General features: G+C 44.4%; 1 protein-coding gene across 1 annotated transcript in view; it reads right to left on the reverse strand.

Annotated features, from left to right (window-relative positions):
- Positions 1–26,788, reverse strand: part of LOC309567497 (protein spire homolog 1-like) — a gene marked incomplete at both ends in the record, with an annotated part of 62,195 nt that overhangs the window by 12,009 nt on the left and 23,398 nt on the right. The window contains 9 exons of the mRNA XM_082272884.1: positions 2,885–3,007; positions 3,129–3,328; positions 5,727–5,808; positions 6,799–6,920; positions 7,059–7,197; positions 10,092–10,172; positions 17,960–18,121; positions 19,636–19,695; positions 23,407–23,532. Of these exons, the coding sequence (XP_082129010.1) occupies positions 2,885–3,007; positions 3,129–3,328; positions 5,727–5,808; positions 6,799–6,920; positions 7,059–7,197; positions 10,092–10,172; positions 17,960–18,121; positions 19,636–19,695; positions 23,407–23,532 (1,095 nt within the window). The remainder of the gene's footprint in view (positions 1–2,884; positions 3,008–3,128; positions 3,329–5,726; positions 5,809–6,798; positions 6,921–7,058; positions 7,198–10,091; positions 10,173–17,959; positions 18,122–19,635; positions 19,696–23,406; positions 23,533–26,788) is intronic.

Here is a 26,788-nt window from a genome sequence, read left to right on the forward strand (position 1 = left end):
TGGCAGAATAGTGTCTTGTCTCAGTGGGAGCAATAGTGCCTCAAGGGCTGGATAAGGGCAAGCAAAGTGCCGCATTCAGCCCCTGGGCCACAATTTGGAGACACTTATTGTAGAGTCTCAATTTGAACACTGATCCTGCTTTCTCCTGGTGAAAAAATTGAAAGCCATTTTGGAAGTTAAGGCTGGTCATTAACTGTTTGAATCCTGGCCGGTTCAGCAAGAACCAGCAAAGATTCATCATGTATGGGTAGGCTGAATACCAAAGTTGATCAAATTGAATACATCCAACCTGCCAGATTTTACATGTGTGGCACTACCCCTTCAGGGGTAACTGAAGTGTTACCCCACCGCTGCACAGTCACAGCATTTTCCTTCATTCAATACCTCACAGAATACAGGCCTTGGCTTGTTTTGTTTATTTAGGGGATAACTTGGATGGGGTAGGGAAATGATGGGATGCTCAACTTGAAAATGTTGAAACAGAACCAGGGACAACTTCCTCCCACCTGCACAAACTTGGTTTCCACTGTACAGCACCTGCTGCTCACTCCTGTTGGAACTAGCTTCAGCGGGGACCCATCACAAGCAGGAACACTCAGTCCCATGAGAAAAGTAGAGTAAACAGCATGAAACTTCTGCTTTCCTGTGGCCACTGATCCTAGCTAAGAGCCCATAAATATTCAAAGCAGCCCCTCCCAACCCCCTCCCTCCAGTTCTAGGCGGTTCTCCAACCTTCCAGATACCAGGATGAGCTCTCCAGTGAACCTTGACCCAAATAGGACTCACAGGCATTTAACATGAGTCAGGTAAATTTTCCTACATGGTCAGAAAGGGCTTGCCAGAATACGAGATGGTTCCTGCAGGTATATCTCTGCTCCCTGAACCCCTCCTAGAAGGTGCGTTAGAGCGTGCTAAAGTGCGCACAAATATGAGCCAGAATGCAAACAGATCTGTGCATGCACGCAGTAATGTGTGCGGTGCATCCCGTAACCAATGAGGCTATTTAAATTGGGTCAGTACCCAGGATCAGTGCCATCTTGTCTACGGCATTCCCGTAATTGTCCTGTTCCCTGTTTATCTGCATCTAGTTACCTACCCGGCTTATTCTAAATACTCCTGGTCTCCACCTGCACCGACCCCGGCTTACCACTCTCCAGACTCTGCATCTGTACCTGATCTGATTGCACTGTGTTTAACCTGGCTTGTCTCACTGTTTGTTTTCCAGTCCACATGGAGTTATCTAGCTGCAAGCATCTGTCCATCTGCCATTGGGACCTGCTCATCAGCTGACATCTAGCATACCACTCAACCAAAAGCCCAGCAGCTAGCACGATTACAGGCACTCGTGCGACTCTGCACTCCTGCGCAACCTGTCTACTCTATTAGGGGCCCTGAGTCAGAGGTGTAAGAGGCCCTTTCTCTGCAAACCAGGCTCTTCCTACCATGTATGTAAAACCCTGCCACTACTAGTAACACACTAGAGGGTGCTACACACGCAACCATTGCAAGCGGCTGTTATTGCAAATCCCCCTCCCCCCGGGAGAACACAATGGCTCAGTGGGAGGGATTCCCCTGCTGTCAGTTGCAGGAAAGAAATTTGCTCTATGGCCGGCCTAAGGCTCCATTCACACTCGTACGAATCCAAAGTGGGGTGACATTGGGGTGCAACTTTGCATGGGTGCGACCTAGATGTGACTCGTCCCTCTGCAAATTCTGACCCACTGTTGCATGCAAAACATTTGTGTATGACTCATGCAACTTTTGAGGGTTAACATTGAAGCCTATGGCGCTCAAGTAGCATGAAAGTCAGACCAATGTAGTGCATGAACTACTTTGAAGTCACTGCGACTAATTAGCATGGGGTAGGACTTTGGGTCCTTTCACACGGGCGCAACCGCCGATGGAGTCCATTCTGCTCGTGGGGGATCAATCTGCTGATCCCCGCTGAAAAGGCAGATGACCGCTCCATCTCCGCTCTGTGTGCAGAGACGGAGCTGTCAGATCCCCGCTGTCCTCTATGGGGAGATCAGATGAGAACGGACTACCTGTCCTCATCCGATCGACGGATGGAAAATAGGGTTTCCATTCGTCCAGATTTCACAGACAGGATCGGATAGCAGCGGGTGTCAGCGGACATGTCACCGCTGACATCCGCTGCCCCATAGGGATGCATGGAGCATCCGATCAGGTCCACCTGAAAAACTGACAGGCGGATTGGATCTCCCATATGAAAGGACCCTTTAGGACTGATGTCCAAAGTCGCATAACAAGTCACACAAGTGTGAATAGGGTGTAAAGGATCAGATTAGCAATTCATCACCTGGAGAAAGTGGGATCACTTTGCAAATAGAGACTCAGAGTCCACCATAAAAGGAATCGAGAGACATTTTGAGCTTGCATACAGTAAATGCACATGGACATGGGATTGCTTGAATAATATTTAGAACTCTTGAGGACAATTTGTGCCTTTAAGCGCTGGTTTTAAACAGTAAGCTTATACAGTGTTTAATGCTGTGAATTTATTGCAGTGATTGTACTTTACCTTTCTTCATTCAGTTCAGGGCTCTCGAGATTCAAATGATAAAACTAAAGATTATATCTGCGCTACTGCAAGATGCCATTGAGAAGCAGATGGAAGCTGCCATTCTATAGTCCAAGAATCAAATTCAGCTTCCATCTGATACTTTATAGTCGCGCCAACATTTTCAGGACAATCTTTCAGGGTATACTCCCTTCTGGAGTAGAAGCAGTTTAAAGGGGGTAACACCCCAAACTTTTGTCCTAAAAATGAACAAACTACGGACAGTACTCAACTGTCTAAGTGCACCAATATGGACACTTTCATACTTGCAAACTATGCACAACCCTTAATCCTTGCCCTTACCTTTTGCCCCAGAACATCTCTACTGGACATAAAGACTGCCACCTCAGTTTTTACCATCATTCGACGAAGAGGAGCCAGCTCCAGGACTGTTGGGGATAGATTAACCCTTGGAGAGTCCCAGGCCTGAGACAAGGAAAAAAGTTAGTCAGTGAAATTTCTAGAATTATCAAAAAAATATACATTGGAAACCTATGCAAGTCATCTATAAATCAAGAGCACTTACGTTAAAACAAACGCATGATACCTGTTCATCTTGTGCTCCTCCTAGTAAGCCTTCAAAGGAACTTGACCGCTTGTGACTAAAAGACAGCTTCTTCTGGCTTGACGAAGAAAGCAGTTTGTTACGAGTTGATCCACAGGTTGTTCGGTGGTCCACTTGGGATGAGCCACAGTTCATTCGGAGGTCCACTTGTGATGAAGTCCACACAGGCAGGAAAGAGAGCTCTTAAAAATATGAAGACTGATTCACAAACTATGTAAGGCCCCCTTTCACACTTGTGCAACTTGTCCTGCGACTTGGGACTGCAAAGTCACATGACAAGTCATACCCCATGATTTGCAATGAGTACCGTTCATATCTGTGCGACTAAGTTGCAGCGACTTCAAAGTAGTATCTGCACTACTTTGGTCCGACTTGAGGTCCATAGGCTAAGATTACACAGGTACTGCATCAAAGTCGCGCTGTTTTCAGGTCGCACAAGTGTGAAAGGGGCCTAAACAAAATGCGTTAAGTACTGAGTGGAAGCTGCCCTTTTCCTCCACAAAATTCCGGCTTCAAGAAAATTAAAGGTCTCCAACCCAGATAGAAGCCCCAACAATGTAAAATTGCAGCTTATGAACCCTTCATTGTGGCAGCTACATTTGTTTTCCCCATTTCCTGTTCTAGGGCAACAATGTTTGTCATACCCAACATTAGACGTAACATTTTCTAAAGCAGAAAATTAGGGGCCAGAGAACTAGGAGTAGACCCTTCTTGACTTGAGGTGGGCTCCATGCTTGAGATTTCTGTATGGCAGAAGCATAGGACATTGGCTTACCGATTTGAGGCAGATTTCAGAAAGATTGACAGGGATTTACAATACATTTAGGAGACTTAAAGTGCATTGTTCACGGTTAAATACACCTATCTGTTCTTTAGCTCGCATAGTGTTAAAATATTTGATATGAACATTTGCTTACTGCTGCATCATTGGGCCAAATGGTGGCATTTTAAAGACCTGTCACCAGTAATAGGATAACCAAAATTCCACTTTTGTCCCTATGGTGCCACATCCTCTGTCAGATTTGGCAATCTTATTCCATCCCTCATTAACAGGTTCCAGCAGCATTTCAGGAAGTGATTAAATGACTTCAGCTAGGGAGATTAAAGTCAATTTTTAACAGCCGTAGAAAACACCTGTAAAGTGGCAGTGAAACATTCATAGACTTGTTAGAAGCGTGAAGAGATGTCTCCCACGAGTTGCACATTCACTAAGCACCACACTATTAGAAGTCGAAAGGCTGTTCGCATCAGTTGGGTTTTTCATTCCTACAAGTCTATGGGAAAGCCATGTCTACTTGAAGAAATGCAGGACAGGTGGGTAACTGTAGGTCAAATGCAAACTTAGAAGCGTGTAGGCAGATGGCCTGTGTTTAGTTAGCACCCTGCCTCCCAGATAGGAGGGTAAGTGTTAGTGTTGCAGCCCTTGATTTTTTTTTGCGGGTGCTCTAGGGTCCTGCGGGGGACACATGCAACCTGGGAACTGTGGTCTGCTGATGCCCCGGAGCACCCCAAGAACATGACTTCTCCGTTTGAGCATTCCCAATTATGGACTTTCCCTAAAGATTTCACTTGTGCAGGTAATCTGGGGCAGCCACAGTTAGGTTTGGTTCGAAGAAAACATTATTACATGTCGTACATGTGCAAAGTTTACAGTAAAAGTTGATCTAACTGCTCAGAGGCTGGTCTGTGGTAATTCAAAGGGTGCATGTGGGGTCTTGGTGTATTACTAAAGAACCTTGGTCCATAACAGCAATATGGAGTATATGTAACATCACTGACAGAGGTTTGTTTAGCAAGATAAGAGGTAGATGCCATTAGTATTCTCAAGGAAGAACAGCAACCAGTCGTTGGCATGGTACCGGTTAGGTACTCTGGCGGTGAAGGGGGGGGGGGGAGGTCTGTGCTCTTCCTCCCTAGCTGTCCATCTCTGTCAGTCACTGGGAGGGAGTGGACAAGCATTAGGGAGCTATGGCCTGGGCACAGGAAGAGAAGAGTTAAGTGGAGGCATGCATAAGGTCAATGCTATGCACTCAGTGGACCCCGTTCTATCACTGGGAGTGAGGTAACAGATATGCTGAATAGTGGAGTGGGTAGAGGCTCAGCATGTCCCGCTGAATCAGTACAAGCAGGTAGGAAACTGTATGAAGAAGCTTATGGAGGAACTCCATATTTCGGGAATACACAAGTTTCTTAGCTCTAAATCGGAGGGCTTCCTTAATGTTTTATTCTTCACATGACCGTGGCTTAGCTCACATGACCCTGGCTTAGCCCAAAGAACCCCTGGAGGTAAACTCGATGTAGTCAGCATGAGTATACCCCTGGACTGCTCTGTGCCTGTTTTTATCCCCCCCCCCCTCTTTACAAGGACCTCCATGTCATTTATGCCATTAACAAGCCCAATGCTGGTCTACAGGGGCCTACAAGGAGAGTACAAGTGTTAGGTTTTCATTTCTTGCAGCATAGGAAAATGAATTTGGGGTACTGAGTGACATTAAAGGAACTGGTTGCTTGCCCTGCATTAAGCAACCCACTGCCTCCTAGGCAAGGCTGAAGGGCAGCATGGCATCTAACACTGCTCACCTGTGCTGCTGGAGGTTAGGTCTGAGAACTTGTGTTCTGATGAGGATTCCTGGCTCAATTCTGTGTTCCAGCTTATCCTTCCCTATAAATGACAAGACAGGCTAGATTACACCATAGTACTAACATCCTAATGTTATTTACCAATAACCACATCTACCTACCGCTAAGCAACTGCATCATTGCCCAGACACATTATGGAAAAGACCAAAAAAATTCTGTTCAGCCATCATACTCAAAAGGTTACCAATTTATCCCAGGGACTTGCTTTTATCGGATACTAGAGAGATACAGTTTCCCCCACAGAAACGAAGGAGCATTCTGTTGGGTTGGGCCACTGATAGAAAAGGACACTAAATGGTAACTGCCTCTACGGGACTTTCTAAATCATTTTCTTGTATTTGAAGGTTGAGGAAAATGGGTTAATTTGTTTAAAGACATTTTTCCTTTATTGCCCATATGAACGGAGACATGCAGAGTGGCAATTTTAAAGCGAAGCTCTGAGAAAATGGTTTAACAAAAACATACAAGTTAGCCATTTTACCAACCAAAGGAATTTTTGTCCATCCAATCCTGAGCTGTATGCAGCTTGGACAAATTGCAGAGCCATCGGTAGGGGAGGTAATCTGATCTCGAATGCAGTAACACAAGTCTTGCTCTTGCCCCAGCCTTTAATTGGCCAGTTGAACAGAACAACCTCATCTGACTGCACGGCTAATAGCATTTGTTGTGCACTTCAGCAAAACTGGTTGACTTCTTGTGCTGGTTCCTGCACTTTCCTTTGAGCTCTACTGTATTAACTGTACAGAGACTACAAGACGTCAACACCATGATAAAAGCAGTTGCTTGCATCCCTTGCTTTTAAGCATTAAAGATGTATTGACTACAGAGCTGCATTCATTTGATTTCTGCCTGGCGTTCAGCTTTAAATTTGTAAAGCAAAGGTGAACTGTCCTGCAATACTCTGAAATTGATTTGACGATTACTAGAAATGCTATTGAGGTTGATCAAAATGACCAGAAAGTTGCCAAGAGATCTGGGCAATCTTCTCACCTCACTTGGATCTGAGGCTTACCTCAATCTGATTGTCTTGAAAATCAAAGGTTGGCACGTTCCACCTGGACTCTAGTCGGCATCTATAGTACGGACAGTCTGAAGGAATGGAGAACGGGCCATCTGCAATCTTTAATTCTTCGTCTAAGAAAAAAAGTCCATCAGCATTCCTCAAAAACCAACTATAGTGATAGCTTTTGCATAGAAGAATGTTAACTGGATCATTCGAATAACCAAAAATGAAACTCTGAAAATAGTGTAAAATATCTGGCATGGACTTACCGAAACTCACCCTGCGAAATGACTTTTTGCTCTCCGTCGTAGATCTAAGTATTGACCTGGAAGATTTAATTTCAGACATCAGGAGTTCATGTAGGCTTGGCTCCTCCAGTGGCTTCTCTCTCAGCTTACGTGCTGAGGCCTGAAACAAGATGGGTCTTTGCAGTTAATCACTTTAATGAAGTTCTCCAAAGAAAAGGCCTCCAAAGAACGCAAAGAATGCAGGTAGAAGGTACAGACATCAAGTATTGTCAATGCTTACTTGCAGTTTTGTAAAACTTAATAGCAAAGAGCCTTTGGACTTGCTAGAAATGTTGATTACCCCAAAGAGTCAACTATCAGAGCCCCTATCTTTTGCACTAATTAGTCCTTTCTTCTGGGAGTGTAATTTGTACTGACCCAGCTCCTCTCCATAAACTCAGCTCAGTCTACTGGGGCTCATGACATCAGATCCAAAATGGCAGCACCCAGCAGCTGTTTTCAGGACTTCTGGATGTCTTGCATAAGAGGCTCTCACAGGTAAACATGTATGTTAAATGCAACTACAGAGAACAGAAGATATTCACACCTGTCCACATATGCTATGGTCACTAGCCCTAAAACCAAAGTTTTCTTTTGATAGTCCACCCAGTTAACTTAATCCTATCAATGGATAAGTAATTTTCCAATTAGTTTTTTTTTGTAGAAATACTTGCATAGGTGGATGCAGCATCTGTCCCCCACCAGCTCCTTGACCAAAGGAGAGATGGTGACCGTTAGTCACCGCTACCTTCTCAGCACCCCACCCATACTCACTGGAGCACTGGGCTGTGGACAGGGCAGGAGTGGCTGGCTTAGGCTCTCAGCTGCTTGCCGAGAGGCTGAGCCAGGTGCCAGTCCAGGCTTCTTGGTGGATCCCGATTATATGGTCACAATCTTTCCCTAGCCTGGACCTGCGCTGACGTCAGCTAAAAATGGGTCACAGAACGGGTTGCAGAACAAACTGCTCATGGGATCCACAGAAGTTCAGCCAAACCAGCTTTGGTTGTACTTCAAGTGACTTCATTCTGAAGTTTAATTACGCATCAGCATAATGTGGACAGGGGAGCTTTATATAGGCTTTTAGTAGCTGTAAGTAGATTAAGCACGTCCAACCAGTGCCATCTTAAGAGCATTAAAGGGCTGTGGGCAATGCAGTGCACTGGGGCCCTGCCTACACAATCACCCACGAGAATAAAAATGCTAATTATTGATAATGCTATATTTATTGGTACAGCAGTGCAAGGCTAATGACAGCTTCAAAGTTTGGCGGCTGGGTCCGATGAACACACGAACGGTAGTCAGACACTACTGTCCTGCGTGTGCCTGTTCCTGTAGAGGCGGACAGGCATTCCTGCAGTTGTGGGATCCCCCTCTAAGGCCCAAGTGGCCTGACAGCAGCGCAGATCCAACAGGCGCTTCCTACCTGCTAAGTTCGGCGGCGGGATGCACGCAGGAAACGGGACTAATGCTTGGCTAGAACTGGGTCGCTGAGCATGCTCATTCAGTAAGATGGCCCCAAGTCCAACTAAAATTTTTCGAAGGAATTACTGCAACTTAAAGCGGTTGTAAACCCAAAAACGCAAAAAAAAACCTGCAAGACAAAGGCATAATGAACTAGTATGCATCGCAAACTAGCTCATTATGTATTACTTACCTTAGAACGAAGCCCCGACACGGACCCCCGGACATGGCTGTGGGCGCTGCCATGATCCCTCGCCGTCTCTTCCGGGTTCGGCGGCTCTGGCGCTGTGATTGGCCGGAGCCGCGATGACGTCACTCCCGCGCATGCGCGCGGGAGTGATTTTCTGGCAAGCCCCCGGTAAGCAAAACTGAAGGTCCCCCCGGACCTTCAGAGCGCATGCGCCGCTCGCGTGAGCATGCACTGCAAATATCTCCTAAACCGTGCCGGTTTAGGAGATACGGTTTAGGAGATGTTAATTGTACCTACAGGTAAGCCTTATTATAGGCTTACCTGTAGGTAAAAGTGTAAAAAAGCAGGATACTACCGCTTTAACTACTTTGGGGGAAGAGCCAAACCATGCGAATAAAAGCTTTCTGCTGTGAGCACCCATCAGTGATGGTTTATCCCAACAGCTGTTTTGCAGAGAAACTTCGAACACTCAACCAGGGTTCAATTTTAGGGGTTCCACGAGCAACAATTTGCCTTAGTAGCCGTCATTAATTCTGCTTGGTTGTTCCACTAATCCACAATGTAAGGGGATCATTGAACTGGCCACCAATGTAAGGACCACTACACTGATCCCAATGAAAGAGCATTTCTCTACTAAATACTAAATGGAGCACTACAATTGTCACTTCCTGGTTATTTATTTTATTACCAAAATCCTTTTGGTCATACAGCAAGGGGTGTTAATGATCTGCTCTGGGTGTCAGTCTACATATTGTAATTACAACTTACCAATTATGCTAATGGTTCAAAAGCTGTAAAAATTGGCCCTAGTATGTGCATTGAATGTGAGTTAGGGACCTTAGATTGTAAGCTCATTGAGGGTAGGGAAAGACGCAATTATGCAATATATGTAAAGCACTGCGAAAATTAACAGTGCTATACAAGTATCTAAGAAAAAATAAATGTCTGGCTTAGACTTAGTGGAAAATAACTGATCTAATGGCAGAATGAACAGCAATACAACTCAGTGGGGACTCAAGCTGCTAATACTTGCAATTACGCATTATTTTTCCATGGTTCAAGGCATTTTGTGGCAAATATGTGCAGGGAATACACCCAATAGGCCAACGTTCTAACCATGTCTCTAAGTCACACCCAATGTTTAGCTCAGCGAGTCCATGAATACCATTCCTAATGCATGCTGCAGCTTCATCCTTCTGAGCCCAAGGTGTCCCAGTCTACACCGATTTCTTACAGATTGTGTGTCTCGTTTTAGAACATGAAGTTCAGAGTATAGACTTGTCTTCCCTGCTTATGCTGCCATTAAAGGAACGGAGCAATGTCTGGAGCCCGCTTGGAGGACCACACTAAGCCAAACCACTTACCGGTTTCAGCGAGCGAATCAGATCCAAGATGACATTCTCCTCGCTGTTGCTTGATTTGCTGCTACTGGACAGGTCACTGTGCTAAAACATTTAACTCTAGGTTAGCATCTTATAACAAATCATTTTACTATATTTCCAGGAGGAAACACCACAGAAAACTGTACATAACCATATTTCCCTTTTACTGCAGAGACCAGGTGTGTTCAGAATAGCCACTTGAATATAAGGGAAGGAACTATTTTGGCTACATTGCTTTCACATAGTACTTGCTTATATGGTATGATACACATAGCTTTGTGTTCTTATTGTTTTCAGTACTAAACATTTAAAGACATTACACATTACATTTTCAGTGCCTTGAAAAAGTATTCACACCCCTTAAAGAGGAAGTAAACCCTCTGACACTTAACTATAGGTAAGCCAAGCCTATGATAAGGCTTACCTATAGGTACTGTAAATATCTCCTAAACATGCACCGTTTTAGGAGATATTTACCTTACATGCATCCAGTGACGTCACTGGCGCATGCGCTCTGAAGGAACGGCCGCTAGTGCCATTTCTTAAGAGTCCCGGATGCCGCGAACCCGGAAGACAGGCGACTGGACATGTTGCCCGTCATACAGGTAAGCGGACGGCACAGCGGGGTCTCGTTCTAAGGTAAGTATTGCATAATGAACTAGTATGCGATGCACACTAGCTCATGTGTTTCTCTTACAGGTTACCAAAAAAAAAAGAAAAAAAAAAAAAAACTGTACGGGTTTACAACCTCTTTAAAATTTTCCAAATTTTTTCATGTTACAACTGAAAACAAAATGTATTATTGGGATTCTATGTGATAGACCAACACAAAGTGGCACATAATTGTGAAGTGTAAGGCCACACAGGCGTTCCGTATGTCTTGTTTTTCATCCCATCCGTTTGCTGATGAAAAACGGACATAATGCATGTCTATGTAAATACGGATGTCAGCGGATGATCATCCGCTGACATCTGTTTTTCGTCCGGAACGGATGCAAAAACGGATGTCAGTGGTGTCATCCGCAGACATCCGTATTTACATAGACATGCATTATGTCCGTTTTTCATCCGCAAACGGATGGGATGAAAAACGGACATACGGACCGGATGACACAAGTGTCATCCGTGTCCGTTCCAAAAAAAAAAAAAAAAGGAACTGATCGGGCATAAAAAACGGAACGCTCGTGTGAAAGAGGCCTAAGGAAAATTATACATTTTCAACATTTACAAAGATCTTAAAAGTGTGGCATGGGTTTTTATTCAGCCCCCTTTAATCGGATACCCCTAACTAAAATTTTAGACTTGCCTTCAGAAGTCACCTAATTAGTAGAGTCCACCTGTGTGTAATTTAGTGAACAGCATCATGAAGGCCTAGGAACACACTAGACAGGTCAGGGATAAAGTTGAAGTTTAAAGCAGGTTTAGGTTATAAAAAATATCCCAATCTTTGAACATATCACAGAGCGCTGTTCAATCCATCCGAAAATGGAAAGAGTATGGCACAACTGCAAACCTACCAAGACATTGCCGTCCACCTAAACTGACCGGCCGGGCAAGGAGAGCATCAAAGAAGCAGCAAGAGACCCATTGTAACTTTTGAGGAGCTGCAGAGATCCACATCTCAGGTGGGAGAATCTGTCCACAGGACAACTATTAGTCGTGCATTGCACAAATCTGAACTTTAAGCCATTGTTGAAAGAAAGTCATAAGAAGTTTAGTTTACGAAAAAACCATGTGGGGACACAGCAAACATGTGGAAGGGGTTCTGGTTTGAAGAGACCAAAAACTTACCGTTAGTGTACTGGTAACGGCCTTTCTCTTAATCCTTCCAGGACGGTCTACATATGAGAGATTGTGGCTCCGCCTCACAGGAAACAACTAATTTGCAGCTGTTAAAAGGGTCCCACCCATCCTTGAGCTTCAGTAATAGAAAAGTACCTTTCCAACCGAAATTTCAAGGGATACAGTTATTCAACATACAGCTACACATATATACATATATATACATTTTTTAACTCACCACCATCTTGGGCGGGAAGTAGGCCGGCCGTCCTGGAAGGATTAAGAGAAAGGCCGTTACCAGTACACCAACGGTAAGTTTTCTCCTTTCATCCTTCCAGGACGCCTACATATGAGAGGATAATAAAGGAATCCATACTGGCCTACCTTAGGGCGGGACCACTGCCTGTAAAACCTTTCTGCCAAAGGCAAGGTCTTGTTGCGACAGTACTTCCACACGATAGTGCTTTAGGAAGGTATCTTGGCTGGACCAGGTGGCTGCATGGCGGATCTGCTCCCAGGATGCTCCGGCTTTTTCGGCCCAGGAAGTTGCCATGCCCCTTGTGGAATGTGCCTTTAGATTTGTTGGTGTGGGGGTACCTGACACCTTATATGACATACTAATGGCTTGTTTAATCCACCTAGAGATTGAGGGGTTTGATGCTTGTAATCCCCTCCTTGGTCCAGAATGTAGAACCAATAGGTGGCTAGATCTTCTAAAGCCCTTGGTTCTTTCTAAATATGCTAGAAGACACCTTCTTACATCTAAGCAATGGAATTTTTGTTCTTTTGCACATTTAGGTTTTTCACAAAGATGGGAGAACCATCTCTTGATTCCTATGAAAAGACGACACTACCTTGGGTAGGTACAGTGGGTCTGGTTTAAGAATCACCCTGTCTTGGAGAATTCGCATAAAAGGTTCCTTTATGGATAAGCTTTGTATATCTCCCACTCTCCTGGCTGTGGTGATTGCCAACAGAAAAGTTAACTTGATTGACAAAATGTTTAAACTAATTTTGTTTAAAGGTTCAAATGCTTCACTAGATAATGTCTCTAGTACTAGCGTTAGGTTCCAAACTGGAACATTAGTTCTGTTAATTGGAGATACTCTGCTCCGGGCTAACAGAAACCTCTTAAAGGTTCTTTGGCCAGACTTGTCTAAAAAAACAGAAAGTGCTGCTACCTGTACTTTAAGGGTGTTCACTGCCACCCCCTTATCTACCCCATCCTGTAAAAAATCCAGGATCCTTGGGATTGAGGCAGAGGAATCCTCCTGACTCTGCCAAGTACAGAATGTTTTCCAGATTTTGGAATACATTTTCCTAGTTACTGGCTTTCTACTTGAAAGGAGGGTCTCAATGACTTTGTCTGAGCATCCTTTTTCTTTTAATATTTGGCGTTCACTACCCAGGCTGTTAACTGAAAAAACTGCGGTCTGGGGTGAATCAGAGGTCCTTGTAGTAACAGGTCTGGAACTTCTGGCAGTTTCCATGATGCTGTCACAGATAGGGATACCAGGGTTGCAAACCACGTACTCTTTGGCCACCCAGGTGTGACTAGGATGAGGCGTAGTTGCGGCCATCCGCTGAGTTTCTGCAGAACTCTCGCAATTAGATTCTGTGGGGGAAAGGCATAGGCTAGCCTGAAGGGCCAAGGTTGTGCTAGAGCATCCAAGCCCAGCATACCCCTCTGTTTTGTCAGAGAAAAGAACTGTTCTACTTTTCAGTTCTGCCGAGTGGCAAACATGTCCACTTCTGGCTGACCAAATTTTTGGACTAGGCGTTGAAAAATTATAGGGTTCAGTTCCCATTCTGCCTGTTTGATGTGATGACGACTGAGAAGTCCGCTTCCCAGTTGTCCTTCCCTTTTATGTACTTGGCTGAAAGGTAAATTACTCTTTTCTGCCCAGCTCAATGTCTCCTGAGCTAATTTTAGCAGAGAGCTTGATCTGGTCCCCCCTTGATTCAGGTAAGCTACTGCTGTAGCATTGTCTGAATGGACCTGGACTTCTTTCCCTAGAATGTCCTTCTCGAAGGCTTTTAAGGCCTTTTCCACAGCCTTCAGTTCCCTGTAATTGGAGGAGGCTTGACTCAGCTTCAAATCCCAGGTACCCTGGGTCCGGGCTTCTTTTAGGTGAGCTCCCCACCCCTCGGAACTTGCGTCTGTGGTAATCTTTACGGGCAGCTCTTGACCCCACAGTCGCCCCTTCTCTAGGTTTTGGGGGACTGTCCACCATTTCAGTGACAAAATTACTTGTGGGGACAATAATTTTTTCGTCTATGGAGTCCTGTCTCCTGTTCCAAGAGGCCAGGTGAAAAAATTGGAGGTCTCTTGAATGTAGTTGGGCCCACTCTACAGCTGGAATACACGCTGTCATTAGCCCTAGGACTTGCATGATCTGTCTCCTGGAACACCAAGGATGAGAACAGATGCCTCTTACCGCTGAGACCACTTTTTCCACCTTTTCCCTTGGGAGGAAAAGTTTTTTGAGTCTGGTATCTATTTTGTACCCTAGATACACTTGGACCTGTGCTGGCTGTATTGAGGATTTCTCCAAATTTAATAGCCATCCTACTGCTTGAAGAACTGACATCACCTTTTGGGTGTCTGCCATAGCCTGTTCTTCTGATCTTGCAAAGATCAACATATCGTCCAGATACGGGATCAAACTTAGGCCTTGTAGGTGAAGATGGCCTACTACCTCGGCCAAGATTTTTGTAAAGATCCTTGGACTTGTTGCCAAGCCAAAAGGAAGAGCTCTGAACTGCCAATGTGCAGTGCCTTCTTCCGTCACAATGGCGAATCTAAGAAATGCTTGATGTTCCGGATAAATTGGAACATGTAGGTAAGCATCTCTTAAATCCAATGTTGTCATAAAGACATTCTGGTACAGATTTTTTCTGACCGCATAAATGTTCTCCATGGAGAACTTCTTGTATATCAGAAATTTGTTTAGTTTCTTGAGGTTTATGACTAGTCGGAATTTTCCTTTGGCTTTTCCTTGGATACTTCCTCTGCTGGGGTTTGAGGGATAGCTGCTGTAGTCCTGAATGACTGAATAGTAGCTAACATTTCCTCTTGCATGGATTTAAGAAAATCTTTCATTAGGATTGATGCTTCCTGCCCTGCTAACTTAATACAAGTATGGCATAAGGGCTTTAAGACTTAGACAATCTGACCCCACAGTTCCCACATTTTCTAGACATGCTAGTGCTGACTGTGGAAGGGGGTCTGGCAGGGGCTTCCTGTACCGGTGGCAGACCTGTGTAAAACACCAGAAGACAAGAAAAAGAGACACAATAGCATCTCTTGTCTACCACTGCGGCTAACATTAGGTCAGGAAAATGGCAAGGCATGCCTGTCTTTGCAATAGACAGCAGTCGGCCCGGCACCGGTGTAGTCACTTACCCGTTCCTGTCGCCACCTGCGCTGCCGCTTTTTCCTCTGTAGGGAGTGCGGACATCAGTGTCTTTTTGGGGCAATTTCAGCCCTCTCGTAGCCGGAGAATCAGCCATGCCACTTGCGCTGAGCTCACATGGACCCGGCGTCTCCTCCACGCTGTGCCTCTTCCGGGTATCACCCGCTCCGCCTTTTCCGCCGGAACTTCCGGTCTCCATAGCGAGGCTTGAGGCGCGCTCACTGGCGGGAAATTCAAAATCCCTACCGCCCAACGGAGCTAATGGAGGAGACTTCCTGCAGAGACAACAGGACTTCAGGTATAGAGGGACCTTCACTGTAAGGTAAACCGCACTACCTGGCATGTTGGCGACCTGAAAGCTCCTGTTTCCAGGATGCAGCTAGGAAGAAACCTGCCATTGGGTTGACCGAAGCTGCCTTCCAGGGGCACCTCTCAGACAGTCCTTTGCCTTCAGGTCAGTAAAAAAACAAACGTTCCGATGTGAGGTTGGAAACACAACTGAACTGAAGCTCAAGGATGGGTGGGACCCTTTTAACAGCTGCAAATTAGTTGTGTTTCCTGTGAGGCGGAGCCACAATCTCTCATATGTAGGCCGTCCTGGAAGGATGAAAGGAGAAATTAAGCTTTTTGGCCTAAAAGCAAAATGCTATGTGTGGCAGAAAACTAACTACATATCAACCTGAACACACCATCCCCACTGTGAAACATGATGATGGCAGCAACATGTTGTAGGGATGCTTCTCTTCAGTCGAGACACGGAAGCTGGTCAGAGTTGATGGGAAGATGGATGGAGCCAAATACAAGGCAATGTTAGAAGAAAAACTGTTGAGTCTGCAAAAGACTTGAGTCTGAGGCAGAGGTTCACCTTCCAGCAGGACAACGACCCCAAAACATACAGCCAGAGCTACAATGGAATTGTTTAGCTCAAAACACATTCATGTGTTAGAATGGCCCAGTTAAGTCAATGACCTTTGATATATGCCCATATTTATTAGCAGTTTAGGGCCACTACAACTTGTATACTTGCAGTATGTGAAACTGCTCTCCCCCTGCCCCTTCCCTCTTGTAGTTTGGTCTTAGTTTTACCCTCCAATTTCTTCCGTGTTCCCTCACTTAAGACTGAAAAAACCTCAGTGCTGCAATTGTCTGAAGTAAAATTGCATCGGATTAAATTTGCGTCTTATTGAAAAGTTAAGCTGCCTGTGGATGGTGCCAAGTCACCAGGTGACCGCCCTGCGACAGACTGGGTCTAAGGAGGTATGTAAATACATACATAAAACTACATTTGAAAAAAAGGGGTATGCTGTGTTTTCTTCTAAAGCCCTGAAGGGTTTAGAATCTTGTATTGTTATAAAGCGCACACAAAAAGATACTTGGACTGGGTTCACATAGGTGGCCCGGTTTTGACAGCGGGATTTCAGCTCCCTCCGTTGCTATTTTTAGAGGTTCATGTGCAATTCATGTGCAAATTGTCAAAGTGTACGACAATGGAAATTGCACCTCAACTGTGCTCAGAATCTACCAGACTTTAAAAAGCGCTGAGGCCAGCAAAAGAACTGGATCAACTGAAAAGGCTGCAGGTTCACATCATGCAAATCTGATGCGGTTCAAAACGCATCCAATCTGCATATATATGAACTGGCTCTCAAAATGTAAAGTCCGGAGCTACAAATACTGTAGCTGCTGACTTAAAATGAGGACACTTACCTGCTCATGGATCCAGCGCTGTCCTCACCTGAGCCAATTTTTCAATTGGCTTTGGGTGCAGGCATCTTTACTAAGAGAAGCCAGCACTGAAGCCTTATGGCTTTCACAGCTGGCTTCCAACTGAGTGTGTGAGTCGCACTGTGCTTTGATTGGTCTCAAAGTCTTCTGGGACCTGTGGTGTTTAAAACTTATACAACACTAGTTCATTAGCACTTGCCCAGAAGAAAGTTTGATGAAGACTTTAAAGCAGTGGTCCTCAACCCTGGCCTACAGGGCCCACTAACAGGCCAGATTTGCAAGATAACTGAAATACATCCCAGGTGATATCATTTGCTGCTCAGTGATTGCAGTACTCTAGTCTGCATCTCCCCAAGGAAATACTCAAAATATGGCCCGTTAGTGGGTCCTGAGGACCGGAGTTGAGGACCACTGCTTTAAAGTATAGGCAGTACTAGGGTGACAACGCTGTTTGATTTGCGGTGAAGTCTGTGTTTTTACCTTTTGGGCAGGATAGTCCTAGATGACTGCTAACAACTGAAAGCCCTGTCCCATGTTCTAGTTTGCCCCATGCCCTGTAACTCACTTTTGGGTCTACTGGCAGGATCAACAGGTGAAACTTACAGCAAAAAAAAAAAACTCACTACATAAAATGCTAGTAATCAAATACCACTACAAGTCCACTGCTGAATTAATGTTTCTAGCCCTAACTCCTTTAATCTATTATGCTCATTGGCAGTAATCATTTGAATAAACCAGGCATTACCTTCTACACACCAATGTGCTTCTACTGTTTAATGGATTATCCCAGTGACTGGATGTGATTCTTTCGAGGGTGGTAAAACCCAACAAATTTTTGCCATTCCATTTTATCCCAAACATTTTTGCCTGGATTTGGGCTTTACATAAACATCTGAACATCCCAGCCAACCCTTTTCACAAACTTACTTCGACTTTTCGCAGTGTGTACCTCTTACACCGGATGTCCTCCATCAACATCTCATACGGTGCAAGTTGATACTCAACTGGTTGAGCTTTGGAGCGCCGCTTGGAGCAACAGAGTCTCATCCCAACACGGAGCTCTTTCATTACACCTTTCCACAAGGCACTCTGCAACAAAAACCAACATTAAAAGCCCTTTAGTCTACATTAAGCCATTTGTACATATACTCCAGAAGCAGAGGCAGAACAGTGAGGAACACCTAGACAGACACCCTACTGGTTCTCATACTTGTAGTACCAATATCTGGACTAAGTACCTCCCAGGAAATGTGAGGCATATTTCCAACTGTGCTTATTTGCTCAATTACCCAACTCATTCATGGGAGCTGGAAAAGGGAAGGGGCTGTGAATCTCCTCTATATTCGACAGCTGAAAGAATTACAATACCTCAGACATGTAGAAAGACTACAGCCAGGCGTGAGACCATCTACTTGCTGAACATTGTAAATATCAAATATTCACATGCTCATGTTTACCAGATAAAAGGGCAAAAATTACATACCCCTTATTATAGGGACAACTAAAATACTCAACAGGAATCGCAAACACCCCAACTTTAGGATTCCTAGACCTTGACCAAGGAAAAATTACTCTAGTAATATTTTTCCTGTGGGTGGAGTAGTGTCCCTGTGGGGGAGATTTACCTTCTGCCCTGGCGATCCTTGTCACTAGGACAGAGAAGGATGAAAAATCAAAACACTACAGTTGTCCACAAACAGGAACTAAGGAGAAATTGTTCAATATTCACCTTTTTGGGTGACAATTAGGATTTTGAGTTAACGTTTGAGTTCTCTCTGTTGTGTCGTCAGCAACGAAGGGAAAAATCTTAAAGCGGAGTTCCGGCCACAAAATCGTTACATTCGATTTTGTGGCATCCGCTTCCTTATTGTCACCTGTAACATAATTGGATATTCCCGCATTTTTTTTTTTTTACTTACCTTGTTTCTGTAGAAAATACTCACCTTTCCTTCTACTTCCTCCCTCCTCGGCCCGCGCCGTCACTTCCTGTCCCGCAATGCGTCCTGGGAGCTCTTACCCATCACTCCCAGGATGCAATGGGCAGTGATGTAGGCGGCCGGCCGCTCCTCATCGCGTTATTTCCACACAGGAAATGACGCGATGATAGGCGGAGCCCAGCGAGGACGGCGCCATATTTAAATAGGTGTTAATAGGCTTTATAGGGGCGGCAACTTCCTCCACGCTGCCATCCCTATGGAAACACATACTATGCCGATCGCATAGTACTGAGCATGCGTGAGAATTTGAGCTGCATTCACCAGCCTCCTCCCTCTTAGAACCAGGAAGCAGGGCAGACATTTCCCTACTGCGGCCTCGGCTGACCCGGACAAAGATGGTGGCGCTCTGCAAACAAAATATAAAGAAATATTTTATGATTGCCTGTTATTAAACTGTATAAAACCGCATAAGCTGATGTATGAAGGGAGATGGATCACTGTTTGGGAAGTATTTAAAAAAAAAAAAAAAACGATTCTGCGGCCGGAACTCCGTTTTAAGGACAACCCTGAAGGATTCTACCCACTCTTCTCAACCACTTCCCCCACTATTCAGAGTAAAGGTTTTGGCAGGACAAATACCTAAAATGGAGCAAAGCAAAGTCTTACCCAGTTTTCAAAAACTACAGAGTCATTGCTCTCCTCCTTGCTTTCCAATTTCTTCAAATTCTGAGAAAATAAAAAGACAGTTCAATCTATAGTAGAGCAAAGACTTCTCTGGATCAGAGTAAGACGTACCTCAGTTGACTACACGCTACTGCACTTTTAGGTATGGGTAAAGGAAGGAGCATGCAAAGGGAAGAAGCTTCAGAGGATCAATTGTCACCACTGAAGCGCAAGGCCTTTATGTATAGAACGTGGAAGAGTTACAAGTCTGGTTTTTGCCGTCTTTTTTGGCAACCATTGTCTTCACTAGTGAAAGTGATGGAAAATCCAAACAGAATTGTCACAGAATAGGGGGTTTAGAGTTTTTCCAATAAGACTTGTTCTGGTTTCAAATGTCAGGATTTACCCTCTTTGCAGAGGTCTTAGAATCAGAACACGATGAGTCTAAGATGGGATGGAAAAACTTCTAGCACTATACAAATAGGGGTCTTAACGATTGTAGACTATATCCAAATTTAGTGTTTGGCTTCACATACACTGTTAAAGAGCACCTCCAGCAACAAGAGAAAGCACTGTGACCAAGTGCTACCTAGAAAACCAGTAGTGCTGAAATGGGAATCTTTCTCAGTGTACTTATGTATTATGGATCATATTCAAGCTATACGTTTTTAATGAGATGACAGCCTGACAGCCTACAGTGTTCCAGCATCACAAACCTGTAGGCATCAGAACTCCCAGATTGCACATGGGGAGGACCAGTGTACAAAACCTGGCTAACCAAAGTGACAACAGCCCAGTGATACATGCTCCAGTACTCTGACATTTTGTTCAAGCCCATTAAGTACCACGAAAAACCCGTACCACCACTGCTGTACACCAGACAGATTTTTTGACCCCCCCCCCCCACAAAAAAAAATCATGCACAAATACCTTTTTTGCATTGGTTAGGCACACCCTCTACCCCATCATTAATGCTCAGTGTGGCCATGGTCCCCAAAGGCAGTACCAACACTTTTCATTCCTACCCCTTCTGGTTTTTCCCACTAGCTCTACTTTGCACACAAGGTTCAGTGGCAAAAAACGTACTTGAACCTTTAGCGTTAACTTTTTTTGTAGTCTATTTGCCATAAATTGTGATCTGATCCTCATCCAAGTCAGAATACGCAAACACAATGTGCTTAAGCAGATAAAGCAAATGATTCTAATTTCTTGTGTCTTTATTGAACACACATTAAACATTCAGTGCTGGAGGAAAACGTTAAGTGAGCCCTTGGAGTTAATGGCTGGTCGAACCGTCTTTGGCAGCAATGACTTCAAGCATTTTTGGTACCTCTGGATCGGACCTGCACAATATTCAGGAGGAATTTTTGACCATTACTCTCTAAACTGCTTAAGCTCAGACATTTGTAGGATGTCTTGTGTGAAAGGCTCTTGAGATAATTCCACAGCATATCTATTGGGTTAAGGTCCCGGCTCTGACTGGGCCACTCTAAAAGGGTGCATTCTTATTCTGAAGCCAGTCCTGCTGTACCACCCTTCTACTAAGCTTCAGTTGGCAGACAGCCACCCTGGCATTAGCCTGTAGGATATTTTGGTAAACTAGAAAATACATTTCTTGACGATGGCAAGTGGTCTAGGCCTTAAGGCAACGAAGCAAGCCCAAATCATGTACTTCCACCATACTTCAATAGAATGTTTTGATGTTGGTAAACGGGACCCTCTGTGCAATACATAGTGCTGAGTATTCTTCCTGAAAAATTCAACTTGTTTCATCAATCCACAAAGCATTTTCGACTTGCAAGGAGCTCTTTGGCAAACTTCATGCGTGCAGCAATATTTGGAGAGCAAAGTCTTCCTCTTTTGTTCTGCCATGGACACCTTGCCTGTTCAAAGGCTTGCATATGGTAGACTCGTGGGTTCCATACCTCATGGATTCTTTATGCGCCTACTTCTAGGAAGAGTAGCCACAGTACTAAACTGTCCATTTATAGACCATGTCTGTTGACTGATGGATACCTAAACCCTGATTGCTTTGTATTCCTTTACAGCTCCATGCAGATCAACTACTCTTAACTGTAGGTCCTCAAATAACTCCTTTTTTCAAGGCATGGTTCACATAGCTGATGCTTAACCGCAATATAGAGGTTTGTGCCTCCTTTTTAAAGTAAACCACACCTCCAAACATTTAATTTATTGGACTTCAGGTGTGAAAACTACTGACTCAAGTTTGCTTTAGTTGAATTAGTCTATGGGTTCACTTTTTACTCCAGCACTGAATGTTTAGGGGTATGTTGAATAAAGACAAAATTAGAATTTTCTGTTATTGGCTTAAAGGGTAACTCCACTTTCATGGGGAAAAAATAGCAAAGAAAAAATATATTGCATACAATTGCGACAAGTCATTGTAATTCGTAATTCGGCCACATCTGGAGTATGCCATTCAGTTCTGGGCACCGGTCCTCAGGAAGGATGTCCTGGAACTGGAGAAAGTCCAGAGAAGGGCAACAAAAATAATTAGGGGAATGGAGGGCATCGGCTATGAGGAAAGACTACAAGCACTCAACTTATTCTCTCTGGAGGGGGGATATGATATCAATGTACAAATACTGTACTGGGGACCCTAGCATAAGGAACAAACTATTCAGAGAAAGGAGATACAATAAGACACGTGGCCACTCACTAAAACTAGAGGAAAAGCGGTTTAACCTTAAAATGCGTAAGGGGTTCTTCACTGTAAGAGCAGTAAGGATGTGGAATTCTCTTCCACAAGCAGTCGTATCAGCAGGGAGCATTGATAGTTTAAAAAAACTATTAGATGGGCACCTTAAAGACCACAACATACAGGGGTATACAATGTACAACATACAGGGGTATACAATGTACGGTTAAAAGCAAACACTCACATCATAGGTTGAACTGGATGGACTGATGTCTTTTTTCAACCTCACTATGTAACTGTTGAAAATGCAATGCAATGCAATATGGCTACCTGGAGCTGTTCTGTACACAGAATGTGTACTGATCACACCCAGAATCATTTCCTGCTTGTGCGATTGGCTCACCAATTTTGCCAGAAGTCTGCCTAAGATACAAGTCAGATTTCTGGCATCCCCTGCATCAAAAATATTTTTGGTGAGATACTCCCAATAGGAACGTCTACAGGAATACAGGCCCAACAGATATCCTCACTAGTGCTCTGCAGCTGCACAGCTGGTTGACAATTGTGAAACCACTCAGCACAGAGGCACGAAGGAACAGTGATTTCTTCAGAATTGTAGGAATATGCAACAGTTTGTTTTAATCCATGTAATGCAGTGGTCCTCAACTCCGATCCTCGGGGCCCACTAACAGGCCAGGTTTGCAAGATAACTAAATTACATCACAGGTGATCTCATTTGCTGCTCAGTGATTGCAGTATTCTAGTCTGCATCTCCCCAAGGTAATACTTAAAATCTGGCCTGTTAGTGGGCTCCGAGGACCAGAGTTGAGGACCACTGATGTAATGTACATAGATCACCTAGAGGGGATGTTTTTCCTCAACAAAAGTGGAGTTACGCTTTAAGCATATTGTCTATACATTGCGGTGAATTATTGAGTATCAGATCACCTTTTATCGCAAACTGCAGAAAACCAATTCCAAGGGGTTCACATACTTTCTTGCCACTGTAAATGGCACCCTATGGTGGGCTTGCACTGAACCTATTATCTAGTTATAAACAGACTACAACTCTTCATTACACAAGATAAGTACTGAAGTTCCAGATCACACTGTACCTGTTTAGATTGCTTTATGGTCTGCAAGAGATTGCAGATCTCAGCATGTACTCCATATTGCATGCGGCACACCGCTTTGTAGTGTCCTGGTGCATCAGAGGGAAGGAAAAGCCTTTCAATGCACACCTGAAAAACAAAGGATTCCGGCTGCAGGGCATTTTTAAAAGAAATTCAAGACATGTTTAGCAGATTGGCAGCAGATTAGGAAAGGGAAATCTAGGCTTACTATCAAACATTAAGTATCACAGGACAGGCTGATCATACACACAAGATGTTAAGGCCCAAAAAAGCCTTGTGAATAGTGCATAGCATGTCGATTTGTGGTGCCTCAAGTCAAGTGTGGGATTTTAAGGGCAGGAGTAAAGCGAGTAGACAGTAGTAGTACAATTTGTAGATAAAATTTATTCACATGTATAATTATATACAAAGATTTGAGTGAATTAATGGGTAAAGTCCCATTGTGATAGTGAAGAGAAAAAAAGTAGTAGGTGTGGTTACACGTGAAAATGGTGACTTAGACAAGAAAGGTAGATGGTCCTGCTCTGCTGTTCCTCATATCCGAGAATGGGAAATGGTTGCAGATTGGAATACCGATCAGGCCCCTCTCTGCAACCATTTCCCATTCTCTGATATGAGGAACAGCAGAGCAGGACCATCTACCTTTCTTGTCTAAGTCACCATTTTCACGTGTAACCACACCTACTACTTTTTTTCTCTTCACTATCACAATGGGACTTTACCCATTAATTCACTCAAATCTTTGTATATAATTATACATGTGAATAAATTTTATCTACAAATTGTACTACTTCTGTCTACTCGCTTTACTCCTGCCCTTAAAATCCCACACTTGACTTGAGGCACCACAAATCGACAAACTATACTCTCGGGATGGTGGCAGAAACTATTACTTTCCCTTCCAGTTAAGATCCAAAAAACATTTCTTCAACGAATAGTGCATAGCAATTATGGTAGATGAAAAAAATGGGCGCTCCAAGTGTGTATAGTGGAAAAGCTTCAGATTCCTTATACAAAAGATGTTCTGATTGTTTCTATTAGTGATCGACCGATATCAGTTTTTCGTTGCCAATACCGATATTTTGGCCAATGCATCGACTAAAAGACCCCAAACCCCTCCTCTGCACTTAAAAGCTTTCAAAACGCCAAGTTTTGCTGTTTTGAATGCTGCCTTTTTTAATTTGGCGCCAGTACCCGGAAGCGTCATGACATCACATCCAGTTTTTTCATGGAGACCCGATCAAAGCCGAAAGCGGCTTTAAACGGGTCTACAGCGGCTGTGCTGGCTGCCTGGGTCTCCCGGTGGGACGGGAGACCTGGGCGAGCAGCGGAAGGCGGCGGGGGACGTCCCTTCCCGCTCCTTGGAATGACAGCCGAGCGGCTTCTCAGCCACATCGGTTGTCATTACAAGACAGCCGACCGTCGGCTATGGACGCCGGTACCAGGGTGATGTCTCTAGCTGCAGGCATCACTCAGGTACAGCACTTTCCCGAAATATTGGCAATATCGGTAACCTCCGGGGCCGATTCCGATAAATCAGGGAAAGTGCATATCGGCCCTCGATATATCGGCTTTGCCGATAATCGGTCGATCCCTAGTTTCCATTACCCAAGTTTTGGGGGTTTTAGCATCTGTTCATCAAGGCAAAATAAATCCACTCATACTTAAAGTGGATGTAAACCCCATTCATAAAATTTGACCTGGGCATATCTCTGTAGTGTTTATTTATCGGTCTCCAAAGCCCTATGTCCCATCTCTTTCTGCTGCTCCAGTCCTTTGTTATCAGCTTAACTTCTGACAAGTTCTCAGACGTGAGAAAAGCAGCTGGAAATTTGTGACGGGGTGGGTGTAGAGGTAAATAAGAGCTTGTCTACATACAGCATAGCTCTGCATGTTTCTTCCTTCCTCTGCCTATGTGGAGGGGGGTACCTTTCCTCCAATCAGCTCTCACAGTATGCCAAGACCACACCCACTGCTGGAAAGAATTCTAACATGATAACTTTCTAAACCGTGTAGAAAGCTAAAGAGCAGATATAACAAATAAAACGGATGTAGGGAGATTTGTTTCATCTCTCATGTGAGGCTGTTCCCTTCACTGGGTATATGTGAAGGTTTACATCCACTTTAAATGGAATCTACAATGTTCCAATGCAGTCATGTTCAAATTTTGAAGATATTCCTTAATTAGGTGATTGGAAAATGATTTATGAATATTCAATGTTGACCAGTTACAGCCAGTTGATGGAGCTTTGCAGCCAGGGCTGACAGTTGTGCTTTGACCTAAAAGTGGACACATCCACTAGTGAGGATGCAAATACTTAGTGCCGGTTCACACTAATACGACTTGTCAGGCGACTTGGTCAGCCTGGCAAGTCGCGCACCGTCGCGGTCCATTGAGTAGTACAGGACCGGTTCTAATAGGAGTGACACAAGTCGCTCCGACTTAGAAAAAGGGTCCTGTACTACTTCGGGGCGACCTGGAGCGACTTGCATAGACATTTTATGAAGTCCGTGCAAGTCGCGCCGAAGTCGCGCTGCACGCGACTTCACAGGTCGCCCCCTAAGTCGGAGCGACGTAGTGTGAACCGGCTCTTAAAAGCAGTTGCTAAAACCTCAAAATGTTCCATGCCAAATTAAACACCTCTTCAAATGGCACCGCTGATTGCTGCAATAAGGAAAAATTACCCACCAAACCTTCAGAAACTGACTTGGGGAACGGTTTGATTACAGGACCACCTGCTGTTCTCCAGTTCCTCCTGCCCACCTCTATGTCACTACAGGACAGATGTAGGGGTCAACAGACTGAACCACAAGGCACACTGGGGGTTTAGAAATCAGACAGGTCTGAGGATTCTTCAGCAGGCAATTATGCCCTACTATGGCGGCATTCAAGGGCACTAGCAGTAGGAGATGTTAGCATAACTTTGCAGGGAATGAGGTGATTAATGGATGGATTAAGCCTGTCAAAGCATAAAGGCAATGCTGGTCTTGGTTTGTATTTTCTATTGGCAAATTGTATAAAGTATGACTGAGAGGGCGCCTCCATCTGAGGATAAATAAGGTTTTTCATAAGGAAAAAAAATGGGAAAGGCACTCAGTGGAACCGAGGCTGTGCATGTCTGAAGTGGTGGTGAATATCCTTCAAGCTGTACTGAGAGCGGCTGGTGAGGATGGCTTTCCATGAGGCAAGATGGGCAACTACAGGAGCAAAAGAGGGCTGCTGGGTGGATGGCAGCTGTGGCCTGCTGGAGAGGGGACTGTCACATGCAGGGCCAGGACATTACCTGTCTGACTTGTCAATTTATGACGACTTTTTTTTGCCCAGGGCCTTTCCTCATGGCCAAGTTTTGTATTTAGGGACAGG

This window comes from Pelophylax lessonae (assembly GCF_965119305.1).
Source record: "Pelophylax lessonae genome assembly, chromosome: 11".
NCBI classification, from domain to species: Eukaryota; Metazoa; Chordata; class Amphibia; order Anura; family Ranidae; genus Pelophylax; species Pelophylax lessonae.